General features: G+C 45.5%; 1 protein-coding gene across 1 annotated transcript in view; it reads left to right on the top strand.

Annotated features, from left to right (window-relative positions):
- The window catches only part of LOC126188741 (acyl-CoA Delta-9 desaturase-like), a 153611-nt gene that overhangs the window by 31156 nt on the left and 100215 nt on the right, over positions 1–22240 (top strand). The window contains exon 2 of the mRNA XM_049930349.1: positions 20197–20500. Within this exon, the coding sequence (XP_049786306.1) occupies positions 20203–20500 (298 nt within the window). The 5' untranslated portion in view covers positions 20197–20202. The remainder of the gene's footprint in view (positions 1–20196; positions 20501–22240) is intronic.

The raw sequence follows: 22240 nt of genomic DNA, 5'->3' as shown, positions 1-22240 counted from the left end.
GAAATAAACGATATCGGAATTGAAAAACAACTGCTATCACTTAGTAGCGGAAAAGCATCCGGACCAGACGAGATACCCTTAAGATTCTACAGTGATTATGCTAAAGAACTTGCCCCCTTTCTATCAGCAATTTATCGTAGATCGCTGGAAGAACGTAAAGTACCTAGCGACTGGAAGAAAGCGCAGGTCGTTCCCATTTTCAAGAAGGGTCATAAATCAGATGCGAATAATTATAGGCCTATTTCGCTTACGTCAATCTGTTGTAGAATAATGGAACATGTTTTGTGTTCTCGTATTATGACGTTCTTAGATAATACAAATCTCCTTCATCATAACCAACATGGATTCCGCAAACAGAGATCATGTGAAACTCAGCTCGCCCTATTTGCCCAAGAAATTCACAGTGCCGTAGACACTGGCGAGCAGATTGATGCCGTATTCCTGGACTTCAGGAAGGCATTTGATACGGTTCCGCACTTACGTTTAGTGAAAAAAATACGAGCTTACGGAATATCGGACCAGGTTTGTGATTGGATTCAGGATTTCCTAGAAGAAAGAACACAACATGTCATTCTTAACGGTTCAAAATCTGCAGATGTAGAGGTAATTTCGGGAGTACCCCAAGGAAGCGTGATAGGACCTTTATTGTTTACAATATACATAAATGACTTAGTTGACAACATCGGTAGCTCCGTGAGGCTATTTGCAGATGACACGGTTGTCTACAAGAAAGTAGCAACATCAGAAGACTCGTACGTACTCCAGGAAGACCTGCAGAGGATTAATGCATGGTGCGACAGCTGGCAGCTTTCCCTAAACGTAGATAAATGTAATATAATGCGCATACATAGGGGCAGAAATCCATTCCAGTACGATTATGCCATAGGTGGTAAATCATTGGAAGCGGTAACGACCGTAAAATACTTAGGAGTTACTATCCGGAGCGATCTGAAGTGGAATGATCACATAAAACAAATAGTGGGAAAAGCAGGCGCCAGGTTGAGATTCATAGGAAGAATTCTAAGAAAATGTGACTCATCGACGAAAGAAGTAGCTTACAAAACGCTTGTTCGTCCGATTCTTGAGTATTGCTCATCAGTATGGGACCTTTACCAGGTTGGATTAATAGAAGAGATAGACATGATCCAGCGAAAAGCAGCGCGATTCGTCATGGGGACATTTAGTCAGCGCGAGAGCGTTACGGAGATGCTGAACAAGCTCCAGTGGCGGACACTTCAAGAAAGGCGTTACGCAATACGGAGAGGTTTATTATCGAAATTACGAGAGAGCACATTCCGGGAAGAGATGGGCAACATATTACTACCGCCCACATATATCTCGCGTAATGATCACAACGAAAAGATCCGAGAAATTAGAGCAAATACGGAGACTTACAAGCAGTCGTTCTTCCCACGCACAATTCGTGAATGGAATAGGGAAGGGGGGATCAGATAGTGGTACAATAAGTACCCTCCGCCACACACCGTAAGGTGGCTCGCGGAGTATAGATGTAGATGTAGATGTAATAAGCTCTCATCGGTGACAGCACCATATGCTTGAAACTGAATGACGTAAAATGAATTATCACTTAGATGTAGTCCTTGTAACCAAAGGGGAGTCATCCTCAGTAACTCGTATTGATGTATCGCTATGCATTACATAGAAGGTGATAATTATTGAACTATATGAAAGAAACGTAAATTGGTTACAAACTACAGGGTGCACACACTTTATTCAACATGTAAGCGTCACTACAGATATTCGGATTTAGGTTATGACATGTTCGATACGCCTGCCATCATTGGCGATGATGTGGCGCAGACGAGTAACGAAATTCTGCATGACCCGCCGAAGAGTCGGAACATCGATGCTGTCGATGACCTCCTGAATGGCTGTTTTCAGCTCAGCAGTGGTTTTGGGTTATTGCTGTACAGCTTGTGTTCAATGTAGCTCCACAAAAATATTCGGAGAATATGGCTTCCAATCGAGGCCCATGCCAGTGGCCTCTGGGTACCCTAGAGCCAGAATGTGGTCCCCAAAGTACTCCTCCAAGACATCAAACACTCTCCCGCTTCGATGGGGTCGAGCTTTGTCTTGCATGGACCACATCTTGTCGAAATCAGGCTCACTTTTGATAATGGAGATGAAATCATGTTTCAAAACCTTCACGTACCGCTCGGTAGTACCGTGCCATCAAGGAGTATTGCACCGATTATTCTGTGACTGGACTTGCGCATCACACAATCGCCCGTTGAAGGTGAAAAGACTTCTCGGTCGGAAATCCAGATTCTCAGTCCTCGAAATGCGCCAATTTTGCCTATTGACGAATCCATCCTAATGAAAGTGGGCTTCGTCGCTAAACCAAACCATACATGCGCATACTAATTCTCATCATGCCCCGCTACCAACCATGCATTTTGAACGTCCTAAAGCAGACCTTTCAGAAGTTATGACATTTTTATTTCGTATAGTTCAATAATTGTCACCCTGTCAATAACTGGCACCCTGTACTTGTATCCGTTTGTAATAGCTATTCTTATTTTGAAATGCACTGCATTTTATCCTGATAACTGTAAGATGTATTCCAGTCAACAAAGCAAAAGCTTTTTCAACATCCAGAAATACTTCCAAAGGTGGTACAGGGTGGGGCACGAAAAACCTCCCCTTAACACTAGATTGCTCATTATCGTCCAACTGTCATATAATATATTGTTTCGAAGCTGTTGCGACTACGTTTTCTATTGTCAGTAAGAAAGCCATTGCACCTGGTTTAAGACATGTGAAGTAAATATCTCAGCGAGATGCATCCTCTTCAAGAAAGAATCAGAAGAAGGAACCGCGAGACGTTTTTGCAAAGACGTTTCCCGCTGTTTCCATACCGGAAAACAGCAGTATACAGGATTTGACGACAAAGTGCCATTCTACAGTAACAGACGAGTAACGAAATTCTGCATGACCCGCCGAAGAGTCGGAACATCGATGCTGTCGATGACCTCCTGAATGGCTGTTTTCAGCTCAGCAGTGGTTTTGGGTTATTGCTGTACAGCTTGTGTTCAATGTAGCTCCACAAAAATATTCGGAGAATATGGCTTCCAATCGAGGCCCATGCCAGTGGCCTCTGGGTACCCTAGAGCCAGAATGTGGTCCCCAAAGTACTCCTCCAAGACATCTGTGTTTATGCGCGTATTTGTGGAATTTCATGCTCAGTCGACTCCCCAATGAACGTACGTATGTTGTCTTCAGAATCTCACGAATTCTTGAAAGATTCACAGAAGAAAGGACTGTCAACAAGGGATAGTGGCCTACGCCTGTTACTTTTTTTTGTTTGTTTTGCCAATAAATTGCCGTCTTTGGTTTGCTTTCCACACAATATTATATACGTGATCGTTCCTAACCATTTGTGGCTATTATCTGTGTGGCAGTCTAAAGAAAAAAGTATACGTGAATAACAAAATATCGTTAGAAGACTTGAAGGACGATATCAGTAATGAAATTTTGACAATGTTAAGTAGATCTGCAATAGGATTTTGGAACATTTACTGCGCTCGAACATTATGACTCACCTAAAAGAAAACACTTTATTGACAAATAGCCAAGATGGATTCAGAAAATATCGTTTATTGAAACACAACTAGCTGTTTATTCTCACGAAGTAATGAGTGCTATCGGCATCGAAAAGGGACGTCAAGTTGATTCCATATTTTTAGTTTTCCAGAATGCTTTTGACGCCGTTTCTCACAAGCAGCTTCTAATTAAACTGCACGTCTATCGAATATCGTCTGTTCTGTGACTAGATTCGCGATTTCCTGTCACAAAGGTCACAGTTCTTAATAACTGACGGAAATTCATGGATTAAAACAGAAGCAATATCTGACGTTCCCCAGAGCTGGCCCTGTGTTGTTCCTCACCTAGATAAACGAATTAGGAGACAATCTGAACAGCCCTCTTAGTTTGTTTGCAGATGATTCAGTCATTTACTGTCATTAAAGTTATCAGATGGTCATAATGGTTCAAATGGCTCTGAGCACTATGGGACTTAACAGCTGAGGTCATCAGTCCCCTAGAACTTAGAACTACTTACACCTAACTAACCTAAGGACATCACACACTTCCATGCCTGTGGCAGGATTCGAACCTGCGACCGTAGCGGTCGCGTGGTTCCAGACTGTAGCGCCTAGAACCGCTCGACATGGTCGTAATGAACTGCAAAATGATTACACAAGATATCTTCACGTGAAAAAAGTGGCAATTGTGTGTAAATAACGAGAAGTGTGAAGTCATTCACATAGGAACTAAAATGAATTCACTAAATTTCGGTTTCACGGTAAATCACACAAATCTAAAAGCTGGAAGATCAACTAAATGTTTGGGGATTTCCATTACGAATAGAACGACCATATATATAATATTGTGCGGAAAGGAAACCAAAGACGGCGACATATCGGCAAAACAAAAAATGCAACAGGTCTGCTAAAGAGACTGGTTACAGTACGTTTGTTCGCCCTCTTCTGGAGTATTGTTGTCCGATTTGGGATCTGCATCAGGTAGGATTGACGGGCGACATCGAAAATTTTAAAAGAAGGGCAGCTCGTTTTGTACTACCGAGAAGTAAGAGAAACACTGCTACGGATATGGTACACGAATTAGGGTGGCATTCATTAAAACAAAAGCGTTTTTCTTTGCGGCAGGATCTTCTCCTGAAATTTCAATCACCAACTTTATCTTCGGAGTGTGAAAAATATTTTGTTGCCGCCCACAGACATAGTGAGAAATGATCATTATAAAAAAGAAAAATAAGAGAAAGAGCTCGCAAGGAAAGAATGAAGGGTTTGTTTGTCCCGCTTGCTGCTCGAGAGTAGAAAGGTAGAGAAATAGCATGAAGATGGTTCGATGAACCCTCTGCCAGGCAGCTAATTCTGAATTGCATGTAGAAGTAGATGCGGCAGACCTGCCTAAAGTGTAGATTAACACTTGAAGTTGCGCGCAGAAGTGCAGCACGTAATGCAATGTAATGTAACAGACAAGATCAAATCCATACATAAAGACCTTTCCATTAGCTTATTTGTTATTTCTTTAATTAAAAGGAAGGTCAGCGTTGGCCGCAATATTGATGTTTATCGATAGCAAAATAGATTTTAAATCACATAGTGATCATCTTCAGTGCTGTGGTGTACAAATTGAAGTGAGACACTGGTATCAAGTCATCAGTAACCAAAACTGAGAAGCGATCACAATAACGGTCACAATTACGTCCAACGCTGACCTTCCTTTCAATGTAACATATATGGTCGTTTTACACACAGCACTCCATGGAGTCGCCAATCAATGTTATTTCTTTATTATCTAATTATTGGATGTTTACCTACATGTTATTGTACCCGCTCGTGGCAAGCAACAATTCGTGCATAACAGGCCGTAGTCGGGGCCGGTATTTCTTGCACCACCCTGCGCAAGCAGCGCTCGTGAATAATTCGCAGAATGAAACGCAGCCCCTATCTGTCTCTCTTTCTCTCCCCCTCTCTCCGTTTTCTCCATTATCCAGGCCTCAACCATGTACCTCCGCTGCACGGATGGGCGGCCGTTAACTGGGCGCGGAACTTTCGCGCTGGGGTCAGCGGTGAGCGCACGGCCAGGGCCGCAGTCACTCTCCCGAAGACACAATGCGCCCGGCGCAGCCGAGTGGGGTGGGGCACGCCGACACACTTGCAGCTCGACGCGGCCGCGATCCTGTTAGCGCAGGGGCGCCTCGGGCTGCGGGTCGAAAGCGCACAGCCTCCTTTGTCTGCAGCAGGCGCTGCCGGCACACTTCCCGTCGTCTGGCGGAGGTGGGGCACTCGTAAAACGCAATGCCCCCGCACACGCACCTTGACTTCGAGTCCCGACACTTTCAGATTCAGTATTAACTATTCTCTACACGTACACTAATCAACATATACACTACCGGACATTAAAATTGCCACACCAAGAAGAAATGCAGATGATGAACGGGTATTCATTGGACAAATACACTCATGGAAATTGAAATAAGAACACCGTGAATTCATTGTCCCAGGAAGGGGAAACTTTATTGACACTTTCCTGGGGTCAGATACATCACATGATCACACTGACAGAACCACAGGCACATAGACACAGGCAACAGAGCATGCACAATGTCGGCACTAGTACAGTGTATATCCACCTATCGCAGCAATGCAGGCTGCTATTCTCCCATGGAGACGATCGTAGAGATGCTGGATGTAGTCCTGTGGAACGGCTTGCCATGCCACTTCCACCTGGCGCCTCAGGTGGACCAGCATTCGTGCTGGACGTGCAGACCGCGTGAGACGACGCTTCATCCAGTCCCAAACATGCTCAATGGGGGACAGATCCGGAGATCTTGCTGGCCAGGGTAGTTGACTTACACCTTCTAGAGCACGTTGGGTGGCACGGGATACATGCGGACGTGCATTGTCCTGTTGGAACAGCAAGTTCCCTTGCCGGTCTAGGAATGGTAGAACGATGGGTTCGATGACGGTTTGGATGTACCGTGCACTATTCAGTGTCCCCTCGACGATCACCAGTGGTGTGCGGCCAGTGTAGGAGATCGCTCCCCACACCATGATGCCGGGTGTTGGCCCTGTGTGCCTCGGTCGTATGCAGTCCTGATTGTGGCGCTCACCTGCACGGCGCCAAACACGCATACGACCATCATTGGCACCAAGGCAGAAGCGACTCTCATCGCTGAAGACGACACGTCTCCATTCGTCCCTCCATTCACGCCTGTCGCGACACCACTGGAGGCGGGCTGCACGATGTTGGGGCATGAGCGGAAGACGGCCTAACGGTGTGCGGGACCGTAGCCCAGCTTCATGGAGACGGTTGCGAATGGTCCTCGCCGATACCCCAGGAGCAACAGTGTCCCTAATTTGCTGGGAAGTGGCGGTGCGGTCCCCTACGGCACTGCGTAGGATCCTACGGTCTTGGCGTGCATCCGTGCGTCGCTGCGGTCCGGTCCCAGGTCGACGGGCACGTGCACCTTCCGCCGACCACTGGCGACAACATCGATGTACTGTGGAGACCTCAGGCCCCACGTGTTGAGCAATTCGGCGGTACGTCCACCCGGCCCCCCGCATGCCCACTATACGCCCTCGCTCAAAGTCCGTCAACTGCACATACGGTTCACGTCCACGCTGTCGCGGCATGCTACCAGTGTTAAAGACTGCGATGGAGCTCCGTATGCCACGGCAAACTGGCTGACACTGACGGCGGCGGTGCACAAATGCTGCGCAGCTAGCGTCATTCGACGGCCAACACCGCGGTTCCTGGTGTGTCCGCTGTGCCGTGCGTGTGATCATTGCTTGTACAGCCCTCTCGCAGTGTCCGGAGCAAGTATGGTGGGTCTGACACACCGGTGTCAATGTGTTCTTTTTTCCATTTCCAGGAGTGTATATTTTACTAGAACTGACATGTGATTGCATTTTACCGTAATTTGGGTGCATAGATCCTGAGAAATCAGTAACCTGAACAACCACCTCCGGCCGAAATAACGGCCTTGATACGCCTGGGCATTCAGTCAAAGAGAGCTTGGATGGCGTGTACAGGTACAGCTGCCCATGCAGCTTCAATACGATACCACAGTTCATCAAGAGTAGTGACTGGCGTATTGTGACGAGCCATTTGCTCGGCCACCGTTGACCAGACGTTTCAGTTAGTAAGAGATCTGGAGAATGTGCTGGCCAGGGCAGCAGTCGAACATTTTCTGTATCCAGAAATGCCCGTACAGGACCTGCAACATGCGCTCGTGCATTATCCTGCTGAAATGTAGGGTTTAGCAGGGATCGAATGAAGGGTAGAGCCACGGGTCGTAACACATCTGAAATGTAACGTCCACTGTTCAAAGTGCCGTCAATGCCAACAAGAGGTGGCCAGGACGTATAACCCGATTACCATCACGCAGGGTGATAAGCCAGTATGGCGATGACGAATACACGCTTCCAATGTGCGTTCACCACGATGTCGCCAAACAGGGATTCGACCATCATATGCTGTTATCAGAACCCGGATTCATCCGAAAAAATGACGTTTTGCCATTCGTGCACCTAGGTTCGTCGTTGAGTACACGATCGCAGGCGCTCCTGTCTTTGATGCAGCGTCAAGGGTAACCGCAGCCGTGGTCTACGAGCTGATAGTCCATGCTGCTGCAAACGTCGTCGAACTGTTCGTGCAGATGGTTGTTGTCCTGCAAACGTCCCCATCTGTTGACTCACGGATCGAGACGTGGCTGCACGATCCTTTACAGCCATGCGGATAAGATTCCTGTCATCTCGACTGCTAGTGATACGAGGCCGGTGGGATCCAGCACGGCGTTCCATATTACCCTCCTGAACCCACCGATTCCATATTCTGCTAACAGTCATTGGATCTCGACCAACGCGAGCAGCAATGTCGCGATACGATAAACCGCAATCGCTATAGGCTACAATCCGACCTTTATCAAAGTCGGGAACGTGATGGTACGCATTTCTCCTCCTTACACGAGGCATCACAACAACGTTTCACCAGGCAACGCCGGTCAACTGCTGTTTGTGTATGAGAAATCGGTTGGAAACTTTTCCCATGTCAGCACGTTGTAGGTGTCGCCACCGTCGCCAACCTTGTGTGAATGCGCTGAAAAGCTAATCATTTGCATATCACAGCATCTTCCTCCTGTCGGTTATATTTCGCGTCTGTAGCACGTCATCTTCGTGGTGTAGCAATTTTATTGGTCAATAGTGTACATACACTGAGTTAACAAAAGTCAGGGCTAGCGATAGGTGTGTATCAGATGGCGGTAGTATCGCGCATATGAGGCGTAAAAGGGCTGTGCATTGGTGGATCTGTCATTTGCACTCAGGTGATTCACGTGAAAAGATTTCCGACGTGGTTATGGCCACACGATGAAAATTAACTTTGAACGCAGAATGATGGTTGGAGCTAAACACATGGGACATAACATTTCGGAGATCGTTAGGGAACTGAGTATTGTGAGATCCAGTGTCTATAGAGCGTGACGAAAATGCCAAATTTCAACGCAGTGGCTGAAGGCCTTCACTTCACGACCGAGAGCAGAGGCGTTTGTGTAAAGTTCTCAGTGCTAACAGACAAGCAACAATGTGTCAAATAACGACAGAAATCAACGTGGGACTTACGGCAAACGTATTCGTTAGGACAGTGCGGCAAATTTGGCGTTAATGGACTATGGCAGCATACGACCATACCGTGTGCTTTTGCTAACAGCGCATCACCTGCAATGCCCCCCCCCCCCCCCCCTCCCTGGGCTCTTGACCATATCGGTTGGACCCTAAACTACTGGGAAACGTGTACCTGGTAAGACGAATCCCGATCTCAGTTGTTCAAAAATGTGTGTGAAATCTTATGGGCCTTAACTGCTAAGGTCATCAGTCCCTAAGCTTACACACTACTTAACCTAAATTATCCTAAGGACAAACACACACACCCATGCCCGAGGGAGGACTCGAACCTCCGCCGGGACCAGCCGCACAGTCCATGAAACAGCGCCAAGACCGCTCGGCTAATCCCGCGGGCGATCTCAGTTGGTAAGAGCTGATGGTTGGGTTCAAATGTGGTCTCATCCCATGGAGCCACGGACCAAGATGTCAAGGCACTGAGCAAGTTGTTGATGGCTCCATAATAGTGCGGGCTCTGTTTACATGGAATGGACTGGATTGTTTGGTCCAGCTGAACCCATCATTGACTGGAATGGTTATGTTCATCCAGTTCATTTACGGCCAGTCATCGATTTCATGTTCCCAGAGATGTCACTGGGCCACAGGTGTTTGCAGTCATTTTGAAGAACATTCTGGACGAGCGAATGATATGGCGATCATGATCGCTCGAGATGAATCCCATCCAACATTTACGGGATTAAATCGAGTGGTGAGCTCACATGAAAATCCTACACTTGCAACATTTTCACTATTATGGACGGCTATAGAGACAGCATGGCTCAATATTTCTACAGGGAACTTCCAATGTCTTCTTGAGTCCATGCCACGTCAACGTGCTTCATTGTATTAGGCAAAAGGAGGTCCGACACGAAATTAGGACGTATCCCACGACTTTTGTCACCTGCGTGTGTTATTGGACATTAAGATGGGGTATGATCATTAGAGCCCTGCATCTGCGTGGTAAAACCACGTGAGCAGCACTCGACCTCCATCACCTGCTATGCACGCGCGTGCAGAATCACGCGGCCGGCTGTCAACTCACGTGCCAACGGGCAACAGTCACTCGTCGAGTGCGTTGCAAACGGTGCAAGGCCTTTCCAAGCGGCTAACACAGGTGACGCGACAACTGAGCTATGTGGCTCATAGCATGTGGGATACGTGGCACTAGCGTGTCATGAGTATGACTCGACAGTATTAGAAGTGAGAGTAGTTAGTAACGTGGAACCACATCTTTGTCAGATGATGAAGCTCTCCTGGATTTAGTCAACTTATTTAACATTAATCAGCACATGCCTAACATACAGGGTTACTACAAATGATTGAAGCGATTTCACAGCTCTACAATAACTTTATTATTTGAGATATTTTCACAATGCTTTGCACACACATACAAAAACTCAAAAAGTTTTTTTAGGCATTCAAAAATGTTCGATATGTGCCCCTTTAGTGATTCGGCAGACATCAAGCCGATAATCAAGTTCCTCTCACACTCAGCGCAGCATGTCCCCATCAATGAGTTCGAAAGCATCGTTGATGCGAGCTCGCAGTTCTGGCACGTTTCTTGGTAGAGGAGGTTTAAACACTGAATCTTTCACGTAACCCCACAGAAAGAAATCGCATGGGGTTAAGTCGGGAGAGCGTGGAGGCCATGACATGAATTGCTGATCATGATCTCCACCACGACCGATCCATCGGTTTTCCAATCTCCTGTTTAAGAAATGCCGAACATCATGATGGAAGTGCGGTGGAGCACCATCCTGTTGAAAGATGAAGTCGGCGCTGTCGGTCTCCAGTTGTTGCATGAGCCAATTTTCCGCGGGCTACGCGTGAAACTTGCCCGCACGCGTTCAACCGTTTCTTCGCTCACTGCAGGCCGACCCGTTGATTTCCCCTTACAGAGGCATCCAGAAGCTTTAAACTGCGCATACTATCGCCGAATGGAGTGTCGTTGCACTGTTATGACTGACTGATGTGAGTGCATTTCAAGCACGACATACGCTTCCTCGGCTCCTGTCGCCATTTTGTCTCACTGCGCTCTCGAGCGCTCTGACGGCAGAAACCTGAAGTGCGGCTTCAGCCGAACAAAACTTTATGAGTTTTTCTACGTATCTGTAGTGTGTCGTGACCATATGTCAATGAATGGAGCTACAGTGAATTTATGAAACCGCTTCAATCATTTGTAATAGCCCTGTATGTTGTTGGGTACATTGCTATTTTGCTGGCGAGTATAAATGCAACAGTGATGGTTGAGTACTAAAGGATATCCGTTGTGAAGCAATAGTACATCTGTGTTGATGATAATGAAGTCCCGTACTCCTTGGCAGAGCGTAGGGGAACGGTGCGGGAGACGTGCAGCGCCGTACTAGGCAAGGTCCTAGTGGAGGTGATTTGCCGTTGCCTTTCTCCGACCGTAATGGGAATGAATAATGATCATGAAGACGACACAACAACACCCAGTCATCTCAAGGCAGGTGAAAATCCCTGACCCCGCTGGGAATCGAACCCGGGGCCCTGTGCTCGGGAAGCGAGAAAAGCTACCGCGAGACCACGAGCTGCGGACACATCTGTATTAGGTTATCTGTTTGGAAAACATGGCGCACTAGTTGTCCAGGTATGTGCTCTATTTAATTTAAAAACACAACATATTTTGAAAAGACACAACCTCATTGTCCAATTTTTTTTTAAATATCATTCTATGCTATAAAAATGGAATCATCTCTTTCAAAAACATGTCGTGTTTTTAAATTAAATACAGCACATATCTGTACTACTAGTGCTTCCTATTTCCCATGCTGATAAACTTCTTTAGATAAAGTGCTGGCTAGAGGTGAGCTCCAATTGCTGAATCCTGCGTCTTTGCCGCAAGAAGACTGCAAATTTTCTTGTTATTTTGCCGACAAATAAGCTTTTGCTCTCACAAAACACATAATGAGATCAGATGCTCAAAGAGAATTTACTAATGGAAGCTGCCTGTTTAATTACAGATTAGCTAGAGAAAGGAGGTATGTAGCATACTGAAACTTCCTGGCAGATTAAAACTGTGTGCTAGACCGAGACTCGGTCTGGCATACAGTTTTAATCTGCCAGAAAGTCTCATATCAGCGCACACTCCGCTGAAAATCTCATTATGTAGAGTACTGTTTCAGTATGTTAGTTCTGCAGTTCTGAATGTTGGTTCATAGAATAGCCAATATTATATTTCTATGTAGTTGCACTGCATTTTCGGGTTTTCTGTGGTAAACATTCTCTTTATGGAACCCCCCAAAGGAAGAAGTCACACAGGTTAATGTCCGGGCTGTGGGGTGGCCACATTCCTCCTCCTGCATAACGTTCTGGAAATCTGTTTGACAATATGCTAAGGCCAAGTCTTTCGTATAGGAAATCAAACACAACGTTGGCAGTATGGGGGCATGCTCCATCCTGCATGAACCACTGTGTCTGCAGTGGAAGACACAAGGCCGTGAGTTGAGGAAAGAACTTGTTTCGGAGCGTGTGTAAAATAGTGTTCACCGGTTACTTTAGCATCGAAGAAGAACGGACCGATGATTCCGTGGCTTGACATCACGACCCACATGCATACTTTCTCCCCATTGGTGTCTTCCGTGCGGCTTATTCGCGGAGGTTCGAGTGCCCAGCATCGAACGTTCTGTTTCTTCACAACAACGTTGACGCAAAAATAAGCTTCGTCAGAAAACCGTGTGTTGCGTAACACTGCCTCTTGGTCTTGCTCGATTGCCCACCTTGCAAATTGCACTCTCCGCTCCTTATCTCTCGCAGTAAGCTAATAAGCCACGTTCATCTTCTATGGATACAATCGAAGGTCGGGTTGAACAATTCTTTGTACAGATCGGCGTGAAATACCCAACTAGGCACTGGCTCTTCTTGTTGATTTACTCGGACTACGAGTCAAAGCCACTTTAACTGCTACAATGTTTTGTGGCATACGTACGGTACGTGCTTGTGGCCGCTGACACTCCAAAACAGATACAGTACCTTCAAATTTTTGATGTAATCTGCGTATTGTTTGTGGGCTGGGAGCCGACCGTGTGCCGAAATGTGTCAATGTAACGCTGTTCGTCGCCGCGAACAGTAACACAATCTTCGTCTTTTGTTCGACGGTCACCCGTCCTTTGTCCGCCAGCGCGGCAAACTGAAATGGCGGACGCACAACGGGAGCGATGAACTCGCAACGACATCTGGCGTAATTTCCATGAACTCCGCGAAGTTAAGCGCAAAATTTGAAAGCTATTGCCCCAATAGTATGCCTGTAGGATCAAAATTCAATCGGGTGACTTACCGTGCGCCACCCTGTATATTGAGATACTATTATATGTTGATAATATTGTCTTAATGACAAATTCAGAAGACAAACTGCAAAAAGAAATTCATCTTTTAAACCTTATTAGAAAGGATTATAATTTTAAGACAGGACTTCATAAAACTGAGGCAACGGCATTCCATGGGAAATAGTACAATACACAATTGTAACTGACGATATTTTGGAACAAGTTCAACACTTACCTAGGGGGATATGTCATCTTTAACAAAGATAAGAATGTGAATGTTACGTTAAAGAGATATCAGAGTGTGTGTAGCGCTGAAATAAGATCAGTAAAAAATATATGAAGAATCGCGAAAATGAAATTCTATAATTTGATGGCTGTATCTGTTTTACTGTATGGAAGGGAAACCTGGGATATGAAGAGAAAAGATTATAGCTAAGTTCAGGCGGTTTCTGAAATGAAATTTTTATGAGCAGTCAAAGGTTCCACTACGCTGGACAGGATTTCTGATGAAAACATAAGAAAGGACTAAATATTTTTATAGTAAAAGACAAAATACGAGAACACCAACAACAGTGGAAGAAATGTCTCGAACGAATGAAAGAAACGAGGATTCTAAATATGGTCTTAAAACACAAACACAGAGGAACTAGTTCTTTCATCACCTTCTTTTTGGTTAATCCTGCCCCGACGTTGTGCGTTGTGCTGTTGTTCACTCATCTCATGAATAAGTCAAATAAATGAACTAAAATGACCCTCTAGTCTCGACAATGCTAATGGCACTGTTCGGAAAGAGGTGGGATGCATGAGGTGTTGTAGAGTCCAAGCAGGATACGGTGGCCTATATGCAGTGACTAATTTTCGTCTGAAGCGATGGGAAAGTTCATTCGTCTGTTTGGAAAGGGAGACAGATATTGTCTGCTCGCTTTCAGCCGCGTAGCAATGCGTTGCGCTGACAGAATCGAAGAGCACGCCCTGCAGTCTTGCTCAAACGATTTTAAAGAAACTATTCGGTAAAAAATCGTTTTTGCACTATTTATAGCTTTATGTGTCAGCTTCATGATTACAGGCCCTTCATTTCGTTAATGGTCATAGTTATTGTGATATTTGCATCTAAGTAAGACTCTCCATAACACTGGATATTTACGATGAAAAATAGGGGTCGCTATAATTTTGCGTTTGGTGCATATTACAAAATATGTCGCCGGATATAAAATTTTGTTAATATATTGCATTTTTCTTTAGACTTGGGTAAAGGCCTCTATATGTCACCAGTCTCAGGAAAACTGATCTTATGTAGCGGACTCATTTGTGATCGCAGGGATCAGCGATAAAACTAGAATGAAATATCCACACGATTTCTCGTGTCTTGTTAACTGTTTGAGATATCTAAACGAGATTTTGATAAATGATAGCGCACAAAGCGGGGAGTGTTTTACCGTATGGTTATTATGTGAAACTTCATTATGTACCATGTTATTCCACAAACTACCGATGTTTCTCGACGAAAGAATGTAATTTTTAAAGGACATCGATAGCTGGTGGCACGAGAAATGCTGTGAGTTTTGGAACGACGTAAGTGAAGGCATTAAACGGTTATTTTTGTACCAAGGATGCGGTTTGTCGTAAGCTATTGACCTTAATTGTCCAAAGTTCCTCGTTTAGTGAACTTAATAAACGACAGTTTCAGAATTCTACAACATTTGCGTCTGCACAATACGTTAGCGAGGTGATATTGTGTAAATTCCGCTGTGTTTTGGCAAAAGAAGCAAATTTTAAGAAGGCGATAATAGCAATACAGGTTTTATTCAAAAATCACCATTCGGCTCTTCTTTGAAAGTTACAAATGGTAAACATATTAGGGAAAAATAAGTCACTGCTTTTATGGCATTTTCAGCAGTATTCTTTTTAGGTAGTAAGCAAAGCAGAGGTGACAGTAGATGTTTTTGGATGGTCACTATGCAAGTGTGGTCCTAGAGAGGCTCCACTTAATCCTTACGAAAAATATACGTGTAGGCTTCAGTTTAGAACGGCACTTGCGCTCCAGCACTCACAGTGAGCTGACAGCCTACGCACAACCCCCACCACTACCGCTCTACCCACACTTAACCTGCCATTTGCACATCTAATGGCCGCGTTATTCTGCAAGCACTTTTTTCCCTAGGTGTACCGCACCGTGCATATGGATACTGCAAATCTGCAGCCGTTATGCAAGGGGGTGCAAGTGTGTGGCATCCACCTGGTGGTGGATAAGTGTGGCTGTCAAGAGGCACTCAGGTGGCTGTTTATTTATTTAATCGTGTCTGAGTTACATCTGTAATTAATTAATAGGCTATATATACTAGGTTACAAATACAAGTAAATAATAGTTATACATTCATACATACATCCATGATCCTCACATATCATAAGTCGTCATTACTGTCTACAGTAAGGCTCATATCTCTCCAGTGTCCGGAACGCTTCACTAAAGCGTCGTTGGCCAACCACGCTCTTGGAAAGTTCATGGGGCCAGCAAGGATGGACAGGTCAACAAGTGTGTCATCGTTTGTTTTCCTCCACATTGGCAGGGCTCTTCTTCGGCGTATCCCCACTTGATCTTCCCATTTTACACCTAAGTCTATTTAGGCTCTTCTAAATTCTCCAATCCAATTGTCATCCAACAGGAACTTTTTCTTTAATGTACCAACTTTTCAGGCTGCCTTTATCCAATTTCTGTTTCCACGTTGATTCTCTGGTTGTAGATTGACTTTCGTTTAGTGGACGTTCAGCTTTTATGAAATCTTTCCTAGATTTAAGTCTTGCCACCGCTGGCTGATGTGCGTACAGGGGATTCCTTCTATCTTCGCACTGTCTGCTTCATTCGGACGTTGCCAACGTTTGCCGTCTGATCAGTGAGGGGGTTATTCCAGAACACATATAAAGGAGATCACGGTTTGTAGGCTTCAGGCATCCCGTACTTAATCGACATGAGTCATTCAGTGCTGCATTCAGCTTCTGGGCACGTGCCGATCTTCTCCATACGGGGCACGCATATTCAGCTGGAGCAAAGCACGATGCCAGGGATGATGCATGAAGAATTTCAGGATTTGCTCCCCAGTGTCTGTTGGTAAGTTTGCTGATTATACCGTTCCGTATGTGACTTTCGCTCTAGTTTTTTCTACATGTTTCTTGTAAGACAGTGTTCGGTCTAACGTGACTCCAAGACAAACTGGGTTTTGGCAGTGTTTAAGTTTAACTGAGTTCCATTCCAATTGTAATTCCCTGACTGCTTCCTCATTGTTCAGGTGAAATAAACAAGTCTGGGTCTTTGCTGGATTCGGTGAGAGCTGGATCCCGTTGTAATATTCAGTGAATATTTCTAAGGCATCTGTTGGATTTCTCTACATCTGTTTGATTGATCTGGATTGGCAGGCAATGGCTACATCATCAGCATAGATAAAACTTCTTGTCGTTGATCCAACTGGTTGATCATTTGTATACAGACTGAAAAGTAAAGGATACAAAACACTACATTGTGGAGCCCATTCTTCTGGTTCCTCCAACGACTTCTTTGCTCTTGAAATTTCACATTGTATCTTCTGTTGGATATCAGTGATCTCACAACTTCAATAGGATGGTAGTTTCCCGTCATTATGGAAATTTTTACCAGGAGGATTTTGTGGTTTATCGTGTCGTATGCAGCTGATAAGTCGAAAAACACCACACCAGTTATTTTCTCAAAGCCGTCCTCTCTGTATTGTGTTAGGCAGAGGACCTGGCCAGTGCAAAACTTACCGGGTCTGAATTCTGCTTGTTGTAGAATGATCTGGCTTTGTAGTTGTGGTCCTATTTTATTCAGGATAAGACGTTCATATAGTTTGAAAGCGCAAGACAGCAGCGGTATTGGACGATAGTTCTTGGCATCATCTCTTGATTTATCTGGCTTTGGGATAGCTACTACCTTGGCCTTCTACCATAGCTTAGGTACAGTCTTGTTAGACCAACAGAAATTACAGAGTTGTAAGAGCCATTCCTTAGCTATGGGCCGTATATTCTGTGTAAATTCATTAATGACGTCATCGGGACCCGAGGTCATCCTGGGTTTCAAGGAACTAATAGCATCTTCCAATTCTGTTGAAGTTAAATATGGCTCAGGTGGTATTTCAGTCACTTGTGGCCTCTTATGTGAGGTGGCAATCTTGTTGTTCCTGGTTGGTTTACCATTCAAAAGGAGCTGATGTGCGATTTGATTAGCTGTCAAGGAAACCTGATCCTTAGGAGCTGCCGGGTTGCTGGACAATCGTTTAATGAGGTTCCAAGCTATTCTGTTACTATGCTTCATATCAAGACTGTCCAACGTATGCTTCCAGGACTCTTGCCGGTCTTTGCTTCTAGTTTCAATCAGCTGATCCCCAAGTTTTATGGTTTCTTCAGTGCAAGGGTCCTGGCTGCACTGCTCCAGGTATTCGTTATTTATTTGTTTCATGTCATTGGAAATTCCAGTAATGAAGAGTGTTATGCAGCTTCTGGGTATGCTGAGTCTTGCTGATCTTTTAACACCTTGGACGAACTTTCGATATTTTTCAGTGTTTGATGACAAATTTACGATTTCCATATCTAAAGTGTCCGAAAATTTTTTCCAGTTAGACCTTTTGAATTAAAACGTCTTTTAATGGGTACTTTTTGTGGCACTATTACTGGTCTAAACTTTAACATGATTGGTCTGTGTTGGGTCTTTGGGATAGGGTCCAGAAAGAATGTATTGCATGACCCAGACAAGGGTTTGGAAACAAATATGAAGTTTGGGTTATGCCCTCTCTTCCATCTTGCACTGTTGAATGACGCAGGCCCTTAGTGATGATGGATGAGATTCAGCTCGTGTGCTTCTGCCCAGCTTTCCAGTAATTCACCGTCTTAATTTGTGTCTTGGTACCCCCAAACTCTACTGTGACTGTTGAAGTCTCCCATAATTAGCTATGGGTGACAGACATGTCGCTGAAAGCAAACCTTTCCCCTGGTGGTTGAGATATTGATGACACCGTAATGCTTCCGATAATAACAGAAATGATTTCCGTGTTGTTAACCGTGTTAACTTGTATGTTGGATACTTTGATTCCAGGCCGAATAAGTAGAGCACTTCCATATTGATCGTGGGGGCACTCCTTCTCCAAGGGTCATCCCAGGAATATTTGGACGGCCTTGTGATGGCCCTGTATGTATCTCCTGGAGGCACAGGACGTTGAAGGAAAGAAGTTTACATGTGTTGTTTATAAGTTCTTTTTCACTTGATATACCCTCAATGCTGAGAGATATGACTGTGAAACATGGCTCTAAAAAGAGCCTTTCCTTCATTTTAGATTCCGAATACACGTCGTTATAGACGTAGCTCAGCGTGTGGAAGGATCTGCCGGTATTTACCGTTGCTCAGGAGACGCCCGACTGTACATGTACAATCTTCTGGGAGGCTCCTTCCTTGTCCCCCAGTGGCTGTGTTATGAGGTGAGACAGCATCGTCATGTTCAGCAGCTATCGTCAAAGTTCGCCGAGGTTATTCGCCTATTTCACATACCTCAGCTGTATGACGATCATCCATCATCTTCATGATGGTGGGCATACTTTCAGTAAGATATCTGAATGTCCTTGGTGGTATGGCAGCCTGTTCCTCCTCAAGAATAGAAACCAAGGAAGGTAAAGATATTGGATGCTGAGGTATGAAGCGAAGTCGAGTTCTTGTTCACCCCAAAGGTGCTCCATTGGGTTTACCTCAGAACTCTGCATGGTTTAGTTTACTTCAGGAACGTTATTGTCCACAAAACCATTGCCTCACGCATATTGATTTATGAGAGGCTGCATTGTCATGCTGATACAATCATCGTCTCTGAACTGTTCCTCTACTGTAGACAGTATACAGCGCCGTAAAATGTGTTTATGTCCCACATTTACCGTTTCCTGAAGTGAGCGATCACACCGTAGTCTCGAAAAATATATCTGTACCAAAACACCGTCCCCTCTGTACTTCAATGTCCGCAGCTCGTGGTCTAATGGCTAGCGTTGCTGCCTCTGGGCCGACCGGTGTGGCCGAGCGGTTCTAGGCGCTTCAGTCTGGACCCACGCGACCGCAACGGTACGGTCGCAGGTTCGAATCCTGCCTCGGACATGGATGTGTGTGATGTCCTTAGGTAAGTTAGGTTTAAGTAGTTCTAAGTTCTAGGGGACTGATGACCTCAGATGTTAAGTCCCATAGTGCTCAGAGCCACTTTTTTTTTTTTTTTTTTTTTTTTGCTGCCTCTGGATGACGGAGTCCCGTGTTCGGTTCCCGGCCTCGTTGGGGATTTTCTCTGTGCGGAAACTGGGTGTTTGTGTTGTCCTCATCATTTCATCATCATTCGTGAACGTGGAGAGACTGGACTGTGTAAATACTGGGACTTTGCACGGGCGGTGATAACCGCGCAGTTGAGCGCCCCACAAACCAAACATCATCATCATCTGTACTTTACGTGTAACGCATATAACGTTCTCCAGGCATTCATCAGTCCCAAACCACTTCGTCGAATTGCCTCAGAGTGTAGCGTGATTCTTCCCTTTAAAACTTCCTTGTGCAGTTAGTAGCACGTGATGTATGCGTCGTCACGTCTACCTTAGAGATGTACTCTACTGACATACTCCTGCCGCTTCTGCTGCTGGTGCGATCTGAAGACAGCATCTGTTTGTTGCCCTGGTAGGTCGCCATGGTGACCATCTCGCAAACGCAGTGCGTGACGCTGCGGCGCCGGTCGCCGCCTCGGCCGTTGGACGCCAAGCCGTCGCCACTGACCGCCCAGGCGCCGAGGTCGGCGGGTACGACGCTGCGCTCCGCTCTGGAGCAGCAGCAGGGCCACCAGCAGCAGCAGCAGCAGCAGCTGCAGCACACGCCGCGGCTGCGCATCGTCTGGTTCAACGCCCTCGGTTTCCTCGCGCTGCACATCACTGCCGCCTACGGCCTCTGGATAGGCGTCGTCTACGGCCGCGTCCTCTCCTGGCTGTGGGGTGAGTCTACGCCAGACCTACAAGCTCGCTAAAAAACCTCATCATTTTAACGGCAGTTTTGTGGCCACAAGAGCTATTTGTTTCGAAATTGCGAAATTGTAACTCGTAGCGGATTAGCTATCGTATTGTTCACCCCGTTCATGGAAGTCATGCGATACTTCGTAATATCATGTCGAACTTCCTTTTTCCCGGAGTAGTGCAGGAACTCGAGGCGGCATGTACTCAACAAGACGTTAAGGCCCTCTGCACAAGTACTGTGCCATGCTGCCTCTGTAGCCGTTCATAACTATGATAGCGCTGCCAATTGTAACACGTCCGTATTTTATATATCCCGCTCGATCGGGATCTAATAGCAGCCCAAATGAATAATTAAATAATGTGACCGTGTACCTAATGGGGCTGGCAATCGGAATGGACTGCTACGGAGTTGTTACATTCCATTTTGTCCTTCTCAAATGCTGTAATAATGAAATGTCTGGTGACAAGAATAACGCCAACACAGCTTCACTAATCAAGACCTATATTCGTCTCAAAAACACAAGAAAAAGGAGACAGCCACTGCCTTCGTCATATACTTTTAATAACGGCTAATCTCAGCACAGGCTTCTTCGTTATGCATATTCGTCACACGCTGATACAATCACTGCAATCCAACACTGCAATCCAACACTGCAATCCAACACTGCAAATCCAAAATAATGCCGGCGCGGTAGACGCGAAATCAAAATAACGGCACAGAAATATCACTGATCACTCTCGTAATTATACTTTATCACTTTCCCGTATTATTCTAACACAAAGGGGTTAAACCGCGGCGATGGCCACTCCCTTTGTCGGTGAACCTTGAATTACAACAACTGCTGGCTTCCGCCCAGCTCGGCCCGCCACACGGGAACAACTGACTCAACTCTCCACTCGCTCTCGCCACTCGACACACTATCGATAGTTTGCCCTGCCGACCTGTGCCGAGTGCAACCCTACAGTAAGGGCCTACGGACCCCTTACACAATGCAGAATTTTATGCACTAACAGACCTCTCGATTACGTCCCATAAATATTGCACTATCTGGATGGCCAAACGATATAAAATTAATCGTCGGTAAACCAGATGCCAGACTTAGGTTCATTGGAAGAATCCTAAGGAAATGCAATCCGAAAACAAAGGAAGTAGGTTACAGTACACTTGTTCGCCCACTGCTTGTGTACTGCTCACCCGTGTGGGATCCTTACCAGATAGGGTTGATAGATGACATAGAGAAGATCCAACGGAGAGCAGCGCGCTTCGTTACAGGATCATTTAGTAAATGCGAAAGCGTTACGGAGATGATAAACTCCAGTGGGAGACTCTGCAAGAGAGACGCTCAGTAGCACAGTACGGGCTTTTGTTGAAGTTTCGAGAACATACCTTCACGGAGGAGTCAAGCAGTATATTGCTCCCTCCTACGTACATCTCGAGAAGAGACCACGAGGATAAAATCAGAGAGATTAGAGCCCACACAGAGGCATACCGACAATCTTTCTTTCCACGAACAATACGAGACTGGAATAGAAGGGGGAACCGATAGAGGTACTCAAAGTACCCTCTGCCACACACCGTCAGGTGGCTTGCGAAGTATGGATGTACATGTAGATGTAGATGTGATTCGCTCGAACTGTCCAGAATGTTCTTCAATCCCAGTGCGAACATTTGTGAGCCGGTGACATGGCCCATTGTTGTTCGGCAAAATTAAATTAATGAAT

This window comes from Schistocerca cancellata, chromosome 5 (assembly GCF_023864275.1).
Source record: "Schistocerca cancellata isolate TAMUIC-IGC-003103 chromosome 5, iqSchCanc2.1, whole genome shotgun sequence".
Taxonomy (NCBI): domain Eukaryota; kingdom Metazoa; phylum Arthropoda; class Insecta; order Orthoptera; family Acrididae; genus Schistocerca; species Schistocerca cancellata.
This window is presented reverse-complemented; position numbering and strand designations above follow the sequence as displayed.